The sequence below is a fragment of the Talpa europaea genome (genome assembly GCF_964194135.1).
Source record: "Talpa europaea genome assembly, chromosome: 12".
NCBI classification, from domain to species: domain Eukaryota; kingdom Metazoa; phylum Chordata; class Mammalia; order Eulipotyphla; family Talpidae; genus Talpa; species Talpa europaea.
In genome coordinates, this window is record NC_140079.1 from 23417837 (window position 1) to 23434829 (window position 16993).

Below are 16993 nucleotides of genomic sequence, written 5' to 3' on the forward strand. Positions count from 1 at the left end.
CCTCAGTCCAAAAGTTCCCCAAACCACAAACACTAATGAAGACAAAGAAACTTTGCTCTGGACTGTCCAACTCTAAAATTTTTCAGTCACTTGCCCCTCTGTGAGAATACAGAGAAGAATTAGCAAGACTGACACTGAAATCGTGATGCATAAAGGAGAGTGTTGAACTGTACATATCCTGCTGTTCTTCTAAACCTCAGTATGGAAGCCAAGACTCCTTGAAATACCTTATCTCTTCTCAGCTGAGATGAATGTTGATCATTAGGTGGCCTGGTGGACTGCCAAAGCAGAAGTGGAGCAAAGATGCGGTAGAATTGTGAGTGGTGACAGGGTTCCTGAATCTTATCTCTACATAACTTGTCCTTCAGTGTTCTGATATGTATCCTTAAAAATTAACTCAGCCTTTATTCAATAGCAAAAGTAATGGCACACAAAAGGGTGGGCTTGAGCTTATCCTCCCACTCTGGGTCTTATCTCATTGTAGGGGGATTGGGTGGAGAGAAATAGGAACTCATTTTAATGTTACCCCTTTTGTCCTGTTCTCACAGATATGTCTTAGGGAAGAATGGCATCAGGAAATTTCTCTTCAGTTACTGAGTTTATCCTACTGGGCTTAACAGAACAACCAGAACTCCAGCTGCCACTCTTCTTCATTTTCTTAGGAGTTTATGTGATCACCATGCTGGGGAATTTGGGATTGCTCATTCTTATTGGTCTGAACCCCCACTTGCACACTCCCATGTATTTCTTCCTCTTCAACCTTTCCTTTGTTGATCTCTGCTATTCCTCTGCCATAACTCCCAGAATGCTGATTAGTTTTGTGAAAGAGAACGTTATTTCTTATGGAGAGTGTATGACTCAGTTCTATTTCTTCTGCTTCTTCGTTATTGATGAGTGCTATCTTTTGACAGCAATGGCCATTGATCGATATGTGGCCATCTGTAAGCCCTTGCTTTACAGGGTCACCATGTCCAATCAGATGTGCTTCATGCTGATAATGGGCACTTATATGATGGGGTCTTCAGGTGCCATTGCCCACACTGTGTGCATGTTGAGACTCACCTTCTGTGATGGCAACATCATTGATCATTTCATGTGTGATGGACCTCCCCTGTTCCAGCTCTCCTGCACAAGCACCAATGTCAATAAAGTAGTAGTTTTCACTATTGTGGGAATCAACGTACTAGTTTCCAGTGTCACCATCTTCATTTCTTACACCTCGATCATCTCCACCATCCTCCAGATCAGTTCTACAAAGGGCAGGTCTAAAGCCTTCAGCACCTGCAGCTCCCACATAATTGCAGTTTCTCTGTTCTTTGGATCAGCAGCATTCATGTATCTTAAACCTTCTTCTACTGGTTCTGTGAATCAAGATAAAGTATCCACCGTTTTTTATACTATTATGGGACCAATGATGAATCCTTTCATCTACAGTTTGAGGAACAAAGATGTCCATGTTGCTCTGCATAAGGCATTGAAAAAAAGGATGTTCTTCTAGATAGAAATTGTTTTATTCATTGATACAAATTCTGGCAAAGGCATATAATGTATCATGCTATGGAGAAAATAGAAGGAAATTAAAATAGCAATGCAAATGATTTATAGATTAGGGATTAACTTAACTCTATAAATCACTATGTCAAAAGAAAAAACTACAAGGAGGAGGATTGATCCTTCATCCTTTCATGAAAAGTGGGAAAGCTAGTTCATTTTGTCATCCTCCAGCTTATTTTCAGAGATTATAAATTTTTAAGTAGAAAAAAGTTGTTTGGCAATAAATCCAGATATGTTAAAGTCATAAAATTTTTGACTGAGGCATGTCTGGAATATTTTGATACTTTTCATGGATATATAAACTTTTGTGGACTTTAGATTTGCCATTCCTTAATCTAATAAACTTCTTTTGAAAGACCATAAAGTTTGCAGAAATGAGAGTCATCTATTTGCATACAGTTAGGACTTTAGCTTTGGGAGATACCTTTGTTTCCCAAAAGAACAAAAATAGAGACTCCTTTCTCTCTGGTCTCTGATCTCTTATATTTATCATAAGGTAGCATGGTAAAGAGAGATTTCCTTCTCATCCCTGTTCCTACGAACAGGAAATAGGAACATAACCTTTTAGAGCAATCAGGAACAGCAACAAAGGAAGCTACAGGGAAGGTTACCTCTTGGGACTTTAGGACAGAAATGGTGGATAATAGGACATGTTCTGTGTTCATTGGGAAGATTTTATACAAGAAATATTTACCATTTATTAGCAGAAGACTTCACATTCTTTTCTCTAAAAGACCTAAAAGTCCCCCATTCCATTAGCTGTCTGCATTTGCCTTCAAGTACTTTCATTCTCCCTTTTGTCTTAGGATACATGGTATTAATGATGTTGTTATTTAATCAGCAAATGTATGTGAAATTTTACTATCCCCTACTGTCTTTTTGTTTGTAGAGATATTCACTATTTCCCACACCCCCATTTCATATTGGTAATTTGTGTTAACTGTCTTTCTCCTTTGTCAATCTTTTTATTGAAATTTCAATTTCATTGATCTATATTACATTTTTTAATGTTTTTGATTTTTACTCTTCTTTATTATTTTTTTTCTGTCTTCTTTGTATGTTCATAATTGGAATCTTCTTCCTTCCCCCCTTCCCCTTCCTTCTTACCATCTCTCCTGTCCTACCTGTCTTTCTCATTAAGGCACCATTGCTTTAGAGCATTTTATATATCGAGAGGTATAGCATCACACCCTTCAGATGTATGTTTCCACACCACACACAACACCAAGGCACCTAAAAATGTTTGGGTGAATTCATTTGTGAGGTCTTCTGTTCTTGAACTGTTTTTTATTTTGGTGGTGGTGGGAGATTTGTTTGTGTGTGTGTGTGTGCGTGCATGCAATATATGCTGTAGACGCTTTAATTTTTTATTTTATTGTATTGATTTTTTCTTTTTCCCCTTTAGTAAGTCTAAAGGATTATCAATTTCAATTTTGAAAAAAATTGCCTCAGAGTTTTGCAGATTTTTTTCTTATTCTAGCGTTTTCCCTTTTCTGTTTTAATCTTCATTGCATACTTCTTTTGACCTTAGTTTTTTCTTTTTTTTACCTCATCCTTGAGATTTAAGTTAATTTGTTTATTTAATACATTCTTTCAAAATATAGATGCTCGCTATAAGCTTCTCTCTTAGTATCACTTTTATGCATCCTGTAAGTTTTGTTATGTATGTTGTTTTTGTTTTCATTTGTCTTCAGACTTTTCTAATTTCCTTTATGATTTCTTCTTTCATCCAGTGTTTGTTCAACATTTTGTTTAATCCCTATGTGTTTATGAAATTTACTATCTTGCTTTGGTTATTGATATTTAGTTTCATTTCATTGTAATAGGAAAAAGTGCTTGGGATGATTTATTTATTTATTTAAAATCAAAATTAAAAATTTATTTATTTATTTTTAAAGATTTATTTATTTATTTGTACAAGCACTGGGTATAGTCAGCAGCGTGGGAGATTGAGAGAATTCACCAGAGCCAGAATGGGGAACAGAACAGGCAGACTGACAAAATACACTACTGAGGGGAGCAGTGGGTGCGGCAGGAGAGATCCATTGTGCCAATAGAACCATTGGTTTATATTGTTATTAGAATTTTGTAAGTATAGAATTTCCTCCTGTTGTAGTATCCTTAGCATACCCACCACTCTTTTGGATGATTTAAATATGCTTAAATTTGTTAAATCTTATTTTGTGACCTACCATGTGTTTTATGTGCTCTTTAGAAAAATTGAATATTTTGCTACTGTTGGATGGAATAGTCTGTGTATATCTTGTAGGCCCATTTTGTCTATGATGCTATTCAAGTCTATTACTGAAAATCTGGATATTCTACCCATTATATTTATTCTTCCCACTTTGTTCATTGTTTTCTGTCTGTTGTTCTTGCATACCTTTCTTCCTCTTTTGCTTCTTCCTTTGTATTGTAATGATTTGCTTTAATTCCTCTCTTTTTCTTGCATACATCTTCTTTGGGTATTTTAATTGTGGTTCCTGTTAGGCTTACATGAAAAACATCTTCAGCCGTCAATTTTGGATTAATAACAACTTGGCTTTGAATGTGTACAAAAAGTCTGCATTTTTGGGCCTCCCCTGGTGGTGCAGGCGGTTGAGTGCTGCGCTGTGAAACTGTCCGCAGTCTCTACAGCGCCTGTTCCATCCCGGCCTGCGAGGGTCCCTCATGGTGCAACAGACCTCTCCTGTCTTGCAGGCTGCTCCTCAGCAGTGTATTTCATCAGTCTGCCTGTTCTGTTCCCTGCTCTGTCTCTGGTGAATTCTCTCACCCTCCCGCATATCTGGCCTGTACCCCGGTTCTTGTATAAATAAATAAATAAATAAATCTTTTTTTAAAAAGTCTGCATTTTTATACCTTCCATACACTTTATATTATTGAGGTAAGAATTTATATTTGTTCGTATGTATTTATTAAAATAATTATTTAATTAAAATTACTCTTAATATTTTTATCTTTTAACTTTTTTACTAGAGTTAATAAACATTTATGCCTTCTCTTAATCCTGCAGAGTCAAGCTAGTTGCTGAGGTCCATGTTGAGATCCATGCTGAGATCCATATGGCCCTGGCTCTGGGGCATGCATAGGTTAGTTGGTGGTATCCATGGGTAGGTGATGTAGTTTACTGTCTGAATGCTATGAGTTTTTGCTTCTATCCAGATGACCAGCTGTGTTGGTTCTCTGAGTGTCCTGGTGAGGTGAGATGGAGCCTTGGGCAGCATCTTGAACATCTGGGGAAGCCAGATACTTATTTTGCTGTTTCTTTCCCCTTTGGGAAATTATAGGCCTAAGAGATTTCTGTCCACACTGAGTTGTGGCAACTTAGAGGAGAGGTGACATGTGTAAAGAGGAATTCTTGCTCTTTTAAATGGCTACTTTGTGTTTGGCTATTGTGTTTCGCTGGAGTGTTGAAAACACTCAAATCAACTAACAGCCCCTCTTAAAGGTGTTTTCAATTATGGAGAGTTGTTTAATTGATGTTTTTGTGGGTGTACAGAGACCAGGACCTCCTATTCCGCCTTCTTGCTTATGTCATCCCCTGCTGTTACATTATTCAATAGTGTTGTAAGACTTTGCCATTCATGTGAACTAGGCAAAGAGTGTATGGTATTTGCCAGAGTCAGTTGAGACTGCTGCAACCAAATACCACAGACGGGGTTGTTAGACAAAAGAAATTTATCTTTCACATGTTGGAGGCTAAGATTAGGTGCTAGTATAGTCAGGTCCCAGTGATGGTCAAGAACAAGGCAAAGTTATTAGCATGTCCTACTTATATTCAACATTTTGTTGAAGATTTTAGCCAATTCAATAAGGCAAGAAAATGAAATAAGGGACTCTCATATGGAAAAGTAAAAAGAAAAATTGTCTATTTGCAGATGATAAGCTTGTCCATGTAGAGAATCATGTGGAATATTAAAAAAAAACTACTAAAACTAATGCCAGTTTAACACATTTCTATTATACTAGGTCACTATACAAAATTCATTTCTATATAGTAGCAACAAACACTAACAGAGTGACATAGAAAGAAGTTAAAAATGTAACAGAAATATGAAATATTTAGAGAAAACGGTTTCAAAATACTTTCAAGGACTGTACAATAAAATCTATATAGCTTTGCTAATACTAATTAAAGAAGACCTAAATAAATGAAGATACACACTGTATTCATAAATTAGAGGACTTAATATTATCTAGTTGCCAATTCTCCCCATTTTTATCATACATTCAACATAATCCCAAAGAAAATCCCAGCAGATTTTGTTGTACAAATTAATAATGTTTCCAGATTTGAATGGAAATATAGAGCAACTAGAATACCCTAAAGGACTCTGAATATGAATGGTAAAGATAGAGTATGTATATCTGACTTTAAGACTTTATTATTGACCTGCAATGACTGAGACAATAATATTGGCATCCAGAAATAATGAGATATAATGTGTGTAAGTTGCCCCAGTTATAGCTAATTTTTCAAACATGCAAAGGAAGTTTTAGAAAGAATAACTGTTTCAACAAATGTCTCTGAGACGACTGGATGTCCACACACACAAAAGGAAAGTAAAAGTTTGATTTATTCCGTGCACCGCATATAAAATTTAACTTAAGTGGATTAAAAAAAAATTTAAAGTTCTTTTTTTAAAAAAGATTTTTATTTATTTATACAAGAACAGGAGAGGTCTGCTGTGCCATGTGGGTTTCTCCCCAGCCAGCTGGAAATTGAACCGGTGCTGCAGAGGCCATGGACAGCTTCACAGCACTAAACTCAACCCGTTGTGCCACCAGGGTGGCCCTTAAGTGGATTATAAACCTACATTTAAAACCTAAAATTATAATGACTTTGAAAGCATACAGGACAAGATTTCTGATACCTTGGGTTAGGCAAGTGTCTAATATATAAACCAAAAGTATGATTTAAGGCAGAAAAAAATGGGTTGATTAGACGTGATCATTATTAGATCTTCTGCTCTTCACAAGACATGCTTTTTAGAATTAAAAATATCCCATACATCTGTTTAACCAGCGATGTTCATAACAACTCTCTTTTCAATGACCAAATATTTAAAATAGCCAAAATATTCAATAACATACAAATGGATAAATAAGTTGTGCCCTGTCTATATAATAAACTCCTCAACATTAAAAAGAATGGACAAATGATACAGAAAATAGCGTAACTGAATCTTAAAAGAATTATGCTGAGTGAAAAAAGTCAGAAAAGAGTATACACTGTATGATCTCATTTATAACCAATTGTAGAAAATGCCAATTTACATACAGTGTCAGAAAGAAAATCAATGGTTGCCTGAGGATGTAGGGAGATAAGAAGTGGGAGGGAGGTGTTATAAAGTGGCCTTGGAAAAACTTATTGGAACAATAAATATGTTCATTGTCTTCATTATGGTGAGAGTTTAAATGTGAATACTTAAGTCAAAACATATCAAATCATGTGATTCAAATATGTTCAATTGTGTATGTCAAATACAATCTGTTAAAAATTTAATGATTCCACACTTCAGACAGTAATGCATTCTTACCTTCACATAACAATTACTTATAAGAGTGAAAATTAAAGGGAATCTATGACTTTTAATTAATTCTACTTCATCCTTCCTTTAGAGAATGGTAAAACTATTTTGTTCACGTCGGACACCTAAAATTTAAAAATCAAACCCGAAGATAGAAATATTTAAAAGGAGAGAACAATTTAAAAGGAGATTAACAATTTTTCTCCTCCTACTGGATATTGATAAAAACTAAACTTTCTGACTTAAAAACTTTCCTGTGAAAAATGTGTATGTATCTTCTTTTATCTCTAGAACTTGAATACAGGTTAAACAAAAGTTTTACGAAGTATTTATTTGGAATACGGAGAAGTGTAGGTGGTTTCTGCTGTTAAATTTCTTCCCGTATAGCTTTTCACATGAAACATTCAGTAACAACTTTAAGGTAAGATATATATCAGTACCATTATCGGGAACTACCTAAACAAACAAACAAACAAAAAAACAAAAACAGCCCAATATCATGGAGAATTCATGCTGCCAGAAGAGATATTAAGATGAAAGAACAGAGTTGGAGAGAGGAAAGTATTCTCACTGAGTGGAGAGATATAGAAGAGTTAAGGCTAAAGTGAAAAGAAGGGAATATGAGTAGAATTGCAATGGCATGATTACAGTCTTCTATTTCAGTTCAAGTAAAGTCATTTGGCAAGATGGAGGATGCTGTACAACTGGACCATAGCTTGTTTAGTACTATCTCCCATTCTATAATTGGCTCTTCATATGGTCTGCCTCTACCCACGCTTGAAGCATATTCAGACCAGGATAATGAATAGTTCTGCTACTTCTGGACTATTCCTGATATATTAATAACTCTGAGCTACTAGAACAAGGGAGACTAGCTCTGATTTTTAGAAGTATCCTGCATCTTCACTGCATTTCTTTCTCTTTCTTTTTTAAAATGCATTTTCCCTTTCTAGGTATGCCAGGTTCAGATCCTGCATTTACAAGAACTAGGCAATTTAAAATTCAGAGAATCCTTATCTCAAAGAAGACACGCTCATTAAAGGCCTAATAATTTTGAGATCTCTAATGTCTTTGGAATTTCACAAATAATGAGGGCTGGATTTGGATTTGATTTTCTCTAAGATTTCATTGTTTAATTGAAGTGTGTGGTCTCTGAGATTTAAGTTGAAATTCTGAGTTCAGCTGTCCATGACTTTGGAAGAATTACTGTATCTCCTCAGTCTTAGTTCCTTTATGTGTATAATGTAAATAATACATCATCTTAAAATATAGTTCTAAGGAGAAATTACATAGATAATGCAACTGGCAGAGAATCTTGCACATCATTTTGAATTAAAATCTTTTTTGAATTAAAATGATTATGATTAGTATTGTGTGATTAAAAAATTAATCATTTTTGAATTAAAGTAATTATGGTTAGTATTGTAGTTCCAACAATCTTTCAGTCAGTTTCCCTTATCTTATTCATTTTTTCTTCTTTAAAACACCTCTGCTATAATTCTGTAAAATGCCTCTCCACCTCTAGTGTTACCAACCAAGTTTGGTAATATTTTCTCTCATGTCTGTGATGTTATAATAACTATAAGTAGTTATTCTACCACTTGACTCTTTTCTTCTCACTCTTCCTTATAGCATTTATTTCATGATTTAACTTAAAAAAAGATGTGATTTCTAAGGGTAAAATGTTCCTATAGATGAAGGAGAGGAGAAATAAAGAGGTAAACTTTAGATTTGTATAATCTCAACTCTTTAACTTGGCAATGAAATTCCCTTTCAATCCATAGAGTTGGAGTTACTCATTTTTTGTACACAGCAGCCACTGTGTACAGTTTTATATGTAAAACTGCTTAACAAGAACTTTGAATGATCTTTGTCACCAAGAGTCTAACAATGTGTGTATGTGTGTGTGTGTGTGAGATAGTGGCTTTCTCTATATACAATAAAGCCATCAAATTCTTCAGAGACAATTTGAAGCTTGTCTTCTATAGTAAGTTTTTTTGGATTTCTTAGTCCACTTGGAAAAAAAATGAGAACATATATTTTACAATAGACATTTAGCATAATTATTTCATTAGTCCTCATAAAATACTAGAAAATAGATATTTTTCATATCATTACTATTAAAAGAGGACACTGAAACACCATGTATTATAAAATTTCTGCAAGATTCATGATTGGTGTGATCAGGATTAGAATAGCTAATCCATGTTATTTCTATCATTTAGTTAAACACATTGTTCAGTAGGAAAATAGACTAAGACATTTTCTAAGTAATCTTGGGTAGGTCATTTTCCTCCTGGTAGACAAAAAATCCACTTACATCCTTAAAAAGGTAGTTTCTTCTCTTAAACTGGGTGATGCAAAGCTTTATTTATAGTCTGTAACTTATATTTTTGTTTTCAGTATTCTTCAGTGTGTTATATACACTTATTTATTTCATACAAAATAAAGGATTGGAAAATAAATGAGACTATGAATAGCACTCCACATACCTTAGCACAAAAGACTTGTCAGTAGATCTTGGCTCTGAGCAACCCAGCAGGTTACGGGGGTGGGCTGCCCCCTGGAGACTCTGGAGATCCTCTGGACAGAAGTCTTCGCAGTGCGCGCTTCACCTCCTTATTCCGCAGAGTGTAAATGAAAGGGTTGAGCATGGGAGTGACTATAGTATAGAAGACAGCAGGTGCCCCAGCGCCCACCTCGCTGGAGCTAGGCTGCAGATAGATACAGACAGGTGGCATGTAGTATAAGAGCACCACTGTGAGGTGGGAGCTGCAAGTGGAGAAGGCCCGCTGGCGACTCTCAGAGCTGCGGATCCGCAACACAGCTGCTATGATGAAGATGTAGGATATGATGATGAGGGTCAGACAACTTGCGCCCACCACTCCAATGTTGACAAGCATGACAAGCTCATTAATGGTGGTGTCAGCACAGGCCAGCTTCAGCACAGGGGGGATATCACAGAAGAAGTAGGCAATGTGGTCAGGCCCACAGTAGCGCAGGCGGAAGGTGAGGAAGGTATGGATTGCAGAGTGCACGGCACCTGTGGCCCAAGTGATCCCAGCCAGCGCTGCACACATCTGCTTGTTCATGGCCACAGGGTAGTGGAGGGGTTGACAGATAGCCAGGTAGCGGTCATAGGCCATGACTGTGTACAGGAAGCACTCGGTGCTGGCCAGGAAGTGGAAGCAGTAAAGCTGTACAACACAGCCCTCAAAGGTGATCACCTTCCCATCCAGAGCTAAAAGGCCTGCCATGACCTTAGGCACTGTGACTGTAGACAGACATGCATCCAGAAAGGAGAGGTGTCCCAGAAAGTGGTACATGGGGGAGGCCAGGTGAGGGTCAGAGCCCACAGTGATGAGAATGAGGAGATTCCCAGTCACCGTGATGGCGTAGATGATGAAGAAGAGGAGGAAGAAGAGGCTCGGGTGTTCAGCTGTGTACATCAGGCTCTCCAGGAAGAAGTAGCTCACCTCTGTCTGGTTGGGGTCCTCTGCCTTCAAAGCCATGCTTTCACACAGACTGACTAGTTAGCTGCGTTGCAATATAGCTGACGTTAGCTGATATAAAAAGTAGCCATTCCACTTTCCTGAACTACCATCAGCTATTTGCCCTGGTCCTTATGGTCTTGACCTCTGAACTAGAGAAATATATCTAGGTTTGTTTCACTGACGTGGGCTGTTCTAGGTTTTCTTGCAGCCCCTTGTTGCAATGAATCTTGCAATATGGAATCTGTCATCTTTGTGGGACATATGAAGGATTGCAAGGATTATTTGGAGAAATGTACTCACTAAGTAATAACAATGTGAATATGGATCTTAATCTCTTGGAGTATATAATTTTTGCCTTTTTTCCCAGAATGGTGATACCTCTGTATTCTTCATTTATTCTGTCATGCTGCAGATATGGTCAGGGAGGTTCTTATTGCTGTGGGTCTTTGGGGATTTGCATCCAGTCTTCTGAGGACCCTGATCTAGTTTGTCGACTATTACATCAGTCAGGAATACAGCAATCCCATCCTTTCTTTACCAAGAGGGAGTTCTTTGGAATATCAACCACCCAAACCAACTCTCAAGTGCATGACAATGAAGCCTTAGAGAATTAATTGAGTAATTATTAGGATAAATTGTTCAGTACATTTTGCACTTCCCGTAAAGTGATGATTCAGTCCCTGGGGAAATGTTTGCCTAGGCTTTTATTGTTGAGCTTGTATTGAAATTGGAGTTCCCCTTTACTCTCTATACTTAGCCTCTTAAATCTAATTAGATATTGCATTATATGAAAAGTTTCTTTGAATGGATTGTTTCTGTTATATTTTCAGTCCCCATGGATTTTACATAACTCTGCCTCTGATTATTTTTATACCTATGTTTTCAAATGGTGTCTTCTGTCCCAGGTCTTACTCCTTTTCTAATACAGCAAATGTTTCTGTATTTAGCTTCTTTGTCCATTTTCTGAAATCTATGTTTTTAATTAATCTCTCTCTCTTACTGTTCCCTGCTGCCCAAGACATAAATTGTATCTCTGTATTGAAAATTATCTGTAAACTGCTTTCATTGTTGTCACAAATTCTTTTTTCAAAGATTTATTTATGCATATAAGATCTCGGGTGAAGGCCAGAGATGTGGGGGATGAGAGGATTTACCAGAGACAGAGTGGGGAGCGGAACATGCAGGTCTACTGAAATATACTGCTGAGGGGAGCAGTGGGCGAGACAGGAGAGGTCTGCTGCACCATGTGGGTCACCTCCCTGGCCAGGTATCAAACTTGTGCTGAGTGGCTACAGATAGCTTCATAGTGCTAATACTTCATCCCTTGTGCCACCAGGAGGCCCCAATTGTCACAAAATCTTTTTTATCTTCTTCAAATTCATTTTCTTCTGAGAAACTCCGTTACCTGGGATTTTTTTCTTTTTTTGCCACACCTCTTCCTCATTTGCCATCCTTTCTCTGAGCTCATCACAGCATTCCATTTTTGAGCGTGAATGGAATTCCTTTAATCTTTACCTTCAGATATCTCTTATCTGTGCTTCAATTTGAACATTAATCCCTCTATTAACCCTCCATAAATAATTTACTTCACTCTGATTTATTCATACCTGCAACTTAGGGTATTATTAATCAAAAATAGTAATGAAGTCCTAAGCATGTACTTTCTTGCTCTACTTTAATGTACCATGTACATATGTCATGTCTTCTAAAGAGGAACACAGGCAAAAATATCTTTTGCATTCTTTAGTTTCCATGAATATTTTGGGGTATAGCAATACAAATAGCAGGGAGCCAAGTTTATTGGTATTCCATAAAGTTAAATTTATATCCCTGGTCAACTACATATTAACTGAAAGAGAGAAATTGTGGTGCCTTGGAAACTTAGAGCAGAAAAATTAGAAACAAACAAAATTAATCTCTGATCACTGAGTTGTATTACAAATTTAGGATTAACCAATACATATATTATGAGAGTTGCAGAAATAGAAGCAAGTGATAGAGGGGAGAGAGAAAAGCACAGAATGTTTATATGAGAACATAAATTGTTGAGGGGATATGGATCTCCAGGTTCATAAAGCTAAAAATCACCAATCAGGAGGAGTGAATTGATACATGGATTGATATATTCACTCTGCTAAAAACAAAAGGTAACCTGCTCACCAAGAATGTGATACTTATAAAATTTATCCTTTATGAAAGAATGACTCAACAGAAAAAAATTTAGGCGGTAATAAATAGGTTTCGTAAAATTGTAGGAGATAGGCGCTGCTCCCCTCAGAAGTATATTTTAGTCAATACACCTGTTCTGCTCCCCACTGTCTCTGGTGAATCCTCTTACCCACCCTCCCACACCTCTGGCCTACACCATGTCCAGTAAGGTGTGTCTCATGCTGATGATGGGTGCATACATGATGGGGTCTGCAGGTGCCATTGCCTACACTCTGTGCATTTTGAGACTCACCTTCTGTGATGATCATTGATCATTTCATGTGTGACGCACCTCCTCTGTTACAGCTCTCCTGCACGAGCACTTATATCAATGAACTGGTAATTTTCATTGCTGTGATAATCAATGTAACAGTGCCCAGTGTTACAATCTTCATTTCTTATACTTTGTTCATCTCCACCATCCTCCGCATGCATTCTACACAGGGCAGGTTCAAAGCCTTTGGCACCTGTAGCTCCCACATAATTGCAGTTTCTCTATTCTTGGGATCAGCAGCATTCATGTATCTTAAACCTTCTACTACTAGTTCTGTGAATCAAGAAAAAGTATCCTCAGTTTTTTATACTGTTATGGGGCCAATGCTGAACCCATTCATCTACAGTTTGAGGAACAAAGTTGTCCATGTTGCCCTGTGTAAGACATTGAAGAAAAGGGTGTTCTAGATAAAAATTGTTTTAGTCACTAATGCCAAATTCTGGTAAGGAATGTGTAATGTGATGCAGATAGTTGAAGGAAATTAAAATAGCAATGCAAATGATTTATAAAATAGGGATTAACTTAATTATATGAATCACTATGCAAAAAAAAAAAAAAACTCCTACAAGGAAGAGGAGAATTAGTCATTCATCCTTTCCATGAAAAATGGGGAAACTAGTTCATTTCATCATTCTCCAGCTGATTTTTGGATCTTATAAGAATCTAAAGTAGAAAAATTGCTTGGCAATAAATCCAGATATGGTAAGGTTGTAAGATTTTTCATGGAAGTATGTCTGGAATATTATGATATATATGGGTATATAAACTTTGGTGAATATAAAATTTGCCATTCATTAATCTAATAAACTTCTTTTGAAAGACTATTGAGTTTGCAGAAATGAGAGTCATCTGTTTGATTGCTGTTGGGACATTAGCTTTGGGAGATATCTTTGTTTCCCAAAAGAACATGAATATAGTAAGACTTACCTTTCTCTCTGGTCTCTAATCTCTTCACATTAATCATAAGGGAGCATGGTAAACCGAGATTTCCTTCTGATCCCTGTTCCTAAAAACAGGAAACAGATAACTTTTTAGAGCAATTAGCAACAAGGGGAGTTGCATGGAGTGTTGCCTTTTGGGACTTCAGGACAGAAAAGATGGGTAATAGGATATGTTATATCTTCATTGGGAAGATTTTATGCAAAAAATATTTATCCTTCATTAATAGAACATTTTATGTTCTTTTCTCCAAGAGACCTGAAGATCTCTAATTCTACCAGCAGTCTGCATTTCCCTAATTACCTTCTTTCTCCCCTTTGTCTCACTATACATGGTATGAATGATGCAGTTATTTAACAAATATGTGTGAAACTTTTAGACCCTTTATCATTCTTTTTTTTTTTTTTAATTTTTTTTTTTTTTTTTTTTTTTTTAGAGGCATGCTTTATTTATTTATTTAATTTGTTTGTTTGTTTTGTTTATACATGCACTGAGTACAGTCAGAAGCGCGGGAGGGTGGGAGAATTCACCAGAGCCAGAGCGGGGAGCAGAGCAGGCAGAAGGACCGAAGTACACTGCTGAGGGGAGCAGAGGGCGGCAGGAGAGGTCTGCGCGCCATGTGGGACCCTCCTTCGGTGGCCGGGGAGCAGCCGGGGATCGAACCGGCGCTGCAGAGGCTGCGGGCTGCTTCGCAACCCAGCACTCAACCGCTGCGCCACCGGGGAGGCCCGACCCTTTATCATTCTTGATGTGATATTTCAGTTATATTGATCTTTATTTCATTTTTTAAGCTTTTTTTTAATATTTGCTCTTCCTTCATTATTTTCTTTTTTCTGGCTTTGTATGTATGCAAGAACAATCTTCCTTCTTTCCTACTTCCATCTTAACCTTTCTTCCTCTCTCTCTCTCTCTCTGTTTTGTTTTTCTCTCTCTCTTTTATAAAGGCACCATATCTTTACAGCATTATATATGATTTAGAGGTGTGGCATCACACCCTTCAGATGTATGTTTCCATACTATATATACCACAAAGGCACCCATAAATGTTTGGGTGAATTAACTTGTGAGATATTCTGTTCCTTACATTTTTTGTTGTTGGTGGGAGTCCTATTTTTGTTTCTGTGTGTTGTGCTACACACTGTAGACCCTTCTTTAATTTAGGATTTATTTTATTGATTTTTTTCCTTTTTCCCCCTCAGTCTAGAGAGTTGTCAATTTTAATTTTTGCAAAAAATCATCTTGTAATTTTGTAGATTTTTTTCTGTTACTTCTAGTGTTTTCATTTTTCTGCTCTAATCTTTATTATAGCCATCTTTTGGCTAGTATTGACCTTAGTGTACTCTTTTTGTTAGCCAATTACTTAGGATATTATTTGTTTACTTGAAATGTTATTTAAAAATAGAGATGTTTTCTATAAGCTTTTCTCTTAAGTATTTCTTTCTGCTTCCAAAAAACTTCATTATATAATGTTTTTGTTCTCATTTGTCTCCAGGTATTTTCTAATTTCCTTTATGATTTCTTCTATGATCCAATGTTTATTCATTCCCCCTCCTTGGGATGATTTAAATATGTTTAAATTTGTGAGGTCTTATTTTGTGACCTTGGCTAAGTTTCATGTGCCATTTAGAAAATCTGAAAGTTTTGCTACTGTTGAATGGAATAGTGTATGTATTTCTGTTAGGCCCATTTGTGTATGGTGCTACTGAGGTCAGTTTTCTTATCGAAGGTCTAATGCTATCCATTGTTGTTATTCTTCCCATTTTGTTCATTGCTTTCTGTCTGTTATTCTTGCATGCCTTTCTTCCTCTTTTCTTACTTTTTCAATTTGATGGCATTTTGATATTGATTTCTTTCTTTTTTCCCTGCATGCTTTGTCTTTGAGTATTTTATTTGTGATTACTGTTAGACTTGAAAAAATTTTAAACAATCTACTTTTCAACTGATAACATCTTAGCTTTGAGTGTGTACAAAAACCTGCTTTTTTACACCTTCCACACACTTTGTTATTGATGTATGAATTTACATTTTTTGGTGTTCATTAAGCAACAGATTGGTATAACAAGATTATTCCTAATATTTTGTCTTTTAACTTTTATACTAGAGTTAAGAATGGTTTAGACTTTCTCTTAATACTTCAGAGTCAAGCCAGTTGCTGAGATCCATGTTGGCTGCTGAGATTTACATGATCTGCAGAGTTGGCTTCATACAACTCTCACTCTCGGGGCATGCTTAGGTAGTTGGAGGTGTCTTTGGGTATGCTTATGGAGTTTACTGTCTGAATACTATGAGTTTTTGCTTTTTTCAAGATGATCCAGCTGTGTTGGTTCAGTAAGTGTTCTGGATGAGGTGATGTGGAGCTTCTTAAGCAGCATCTTGAAAGTCTGAGGAAGCCAGATACTTATTTTGCTGTTTCTTCCCCCTAGGGGAAAGTATAGGCCTAAGGGATTTCTCTCTGCATTGAGTCATGGAAACGTTGAGGAGCAGTGATGTGTTTAAAGAGAAATAATTCTTCTTGCCCTTTTAAGTATCTATTTTGTGTTTGGATATTGTATTCCACTGGGGTGTTGAAAACACTCTACTGTACTATAGACCTTTTATAAAGGTGTTTTAATCTATGGAGAGTTGTTAAATAGATGTTTCTGTGGTTGTGGGAGGACCAGGACCTCCTATTTAACTATATCATTCCCTGGTTGTGATACTATTCTTAGATTTTGCACGTTGTCGCCATTAGAATGAACTTGGCAAAGAGTATATGGTTTCTGCCAAGGTTATTTGAGACTGTTACAACCACATACTATAGATGGGGTGGTTAGACAATAGAAATTTATCTTTCTCCGATTTGGAGGCTAAGATTAGAGTGCTAGCAATGTCAATCTTGGTCATGATCCTGTTTTTCAGATGGGAATCACAGGTCAGGGAGTAGAAACAAGGATTTTTTGTATGTCTCTTTTTTATAAGAGCACTAATCCAGTCAGAAGAACTCCAGTCTCATG

General features: G+C 36.6%; 2 protein-coding genes across 2 annotated transcripts; one reads left to right on the forward strand and one right to left on the reverse strand.

Annotated features, from left to right (window-relative positions):
- Window positions 1-547: 547 nt before the first annotated feature.
- Window positions 548-1498, forward strand: LOC311182159 (olfactory receptor 8B8-like; the record flags this gene model as incomplete). The annotated part of the gene is made up of 1 exon (XM_084250756.1): window positions 548-1498. The coding sequence occupies exon 1, from the start codon at window positions 566-568 to the stop codon at window positions 1496-1498; it is 933 nt and encodes a 310-aa protein (XP_084106882.1). The 5' UTR covers window positions 548-565.
- Window positions 1499-9628: 8130 nt separating this feature from the next.
- LOC311182115 (olfactory receptor 10S1-like) lies at window positions 9629-10597 on the reverse strand (the record flags this gene model as incomplete). Its single annotated transcript, XM_084250715.1, has 1 exon — window positions 9629-10597. One exon carries the CDS (start codon window positions 10595-10597, stop codon window positions 9629-9631), a length of 969 nt encoding a protein of 322 aa, XP_084106841.1.
- Window positions 10598-16993: the final 6396 nt, after the last annotated feature.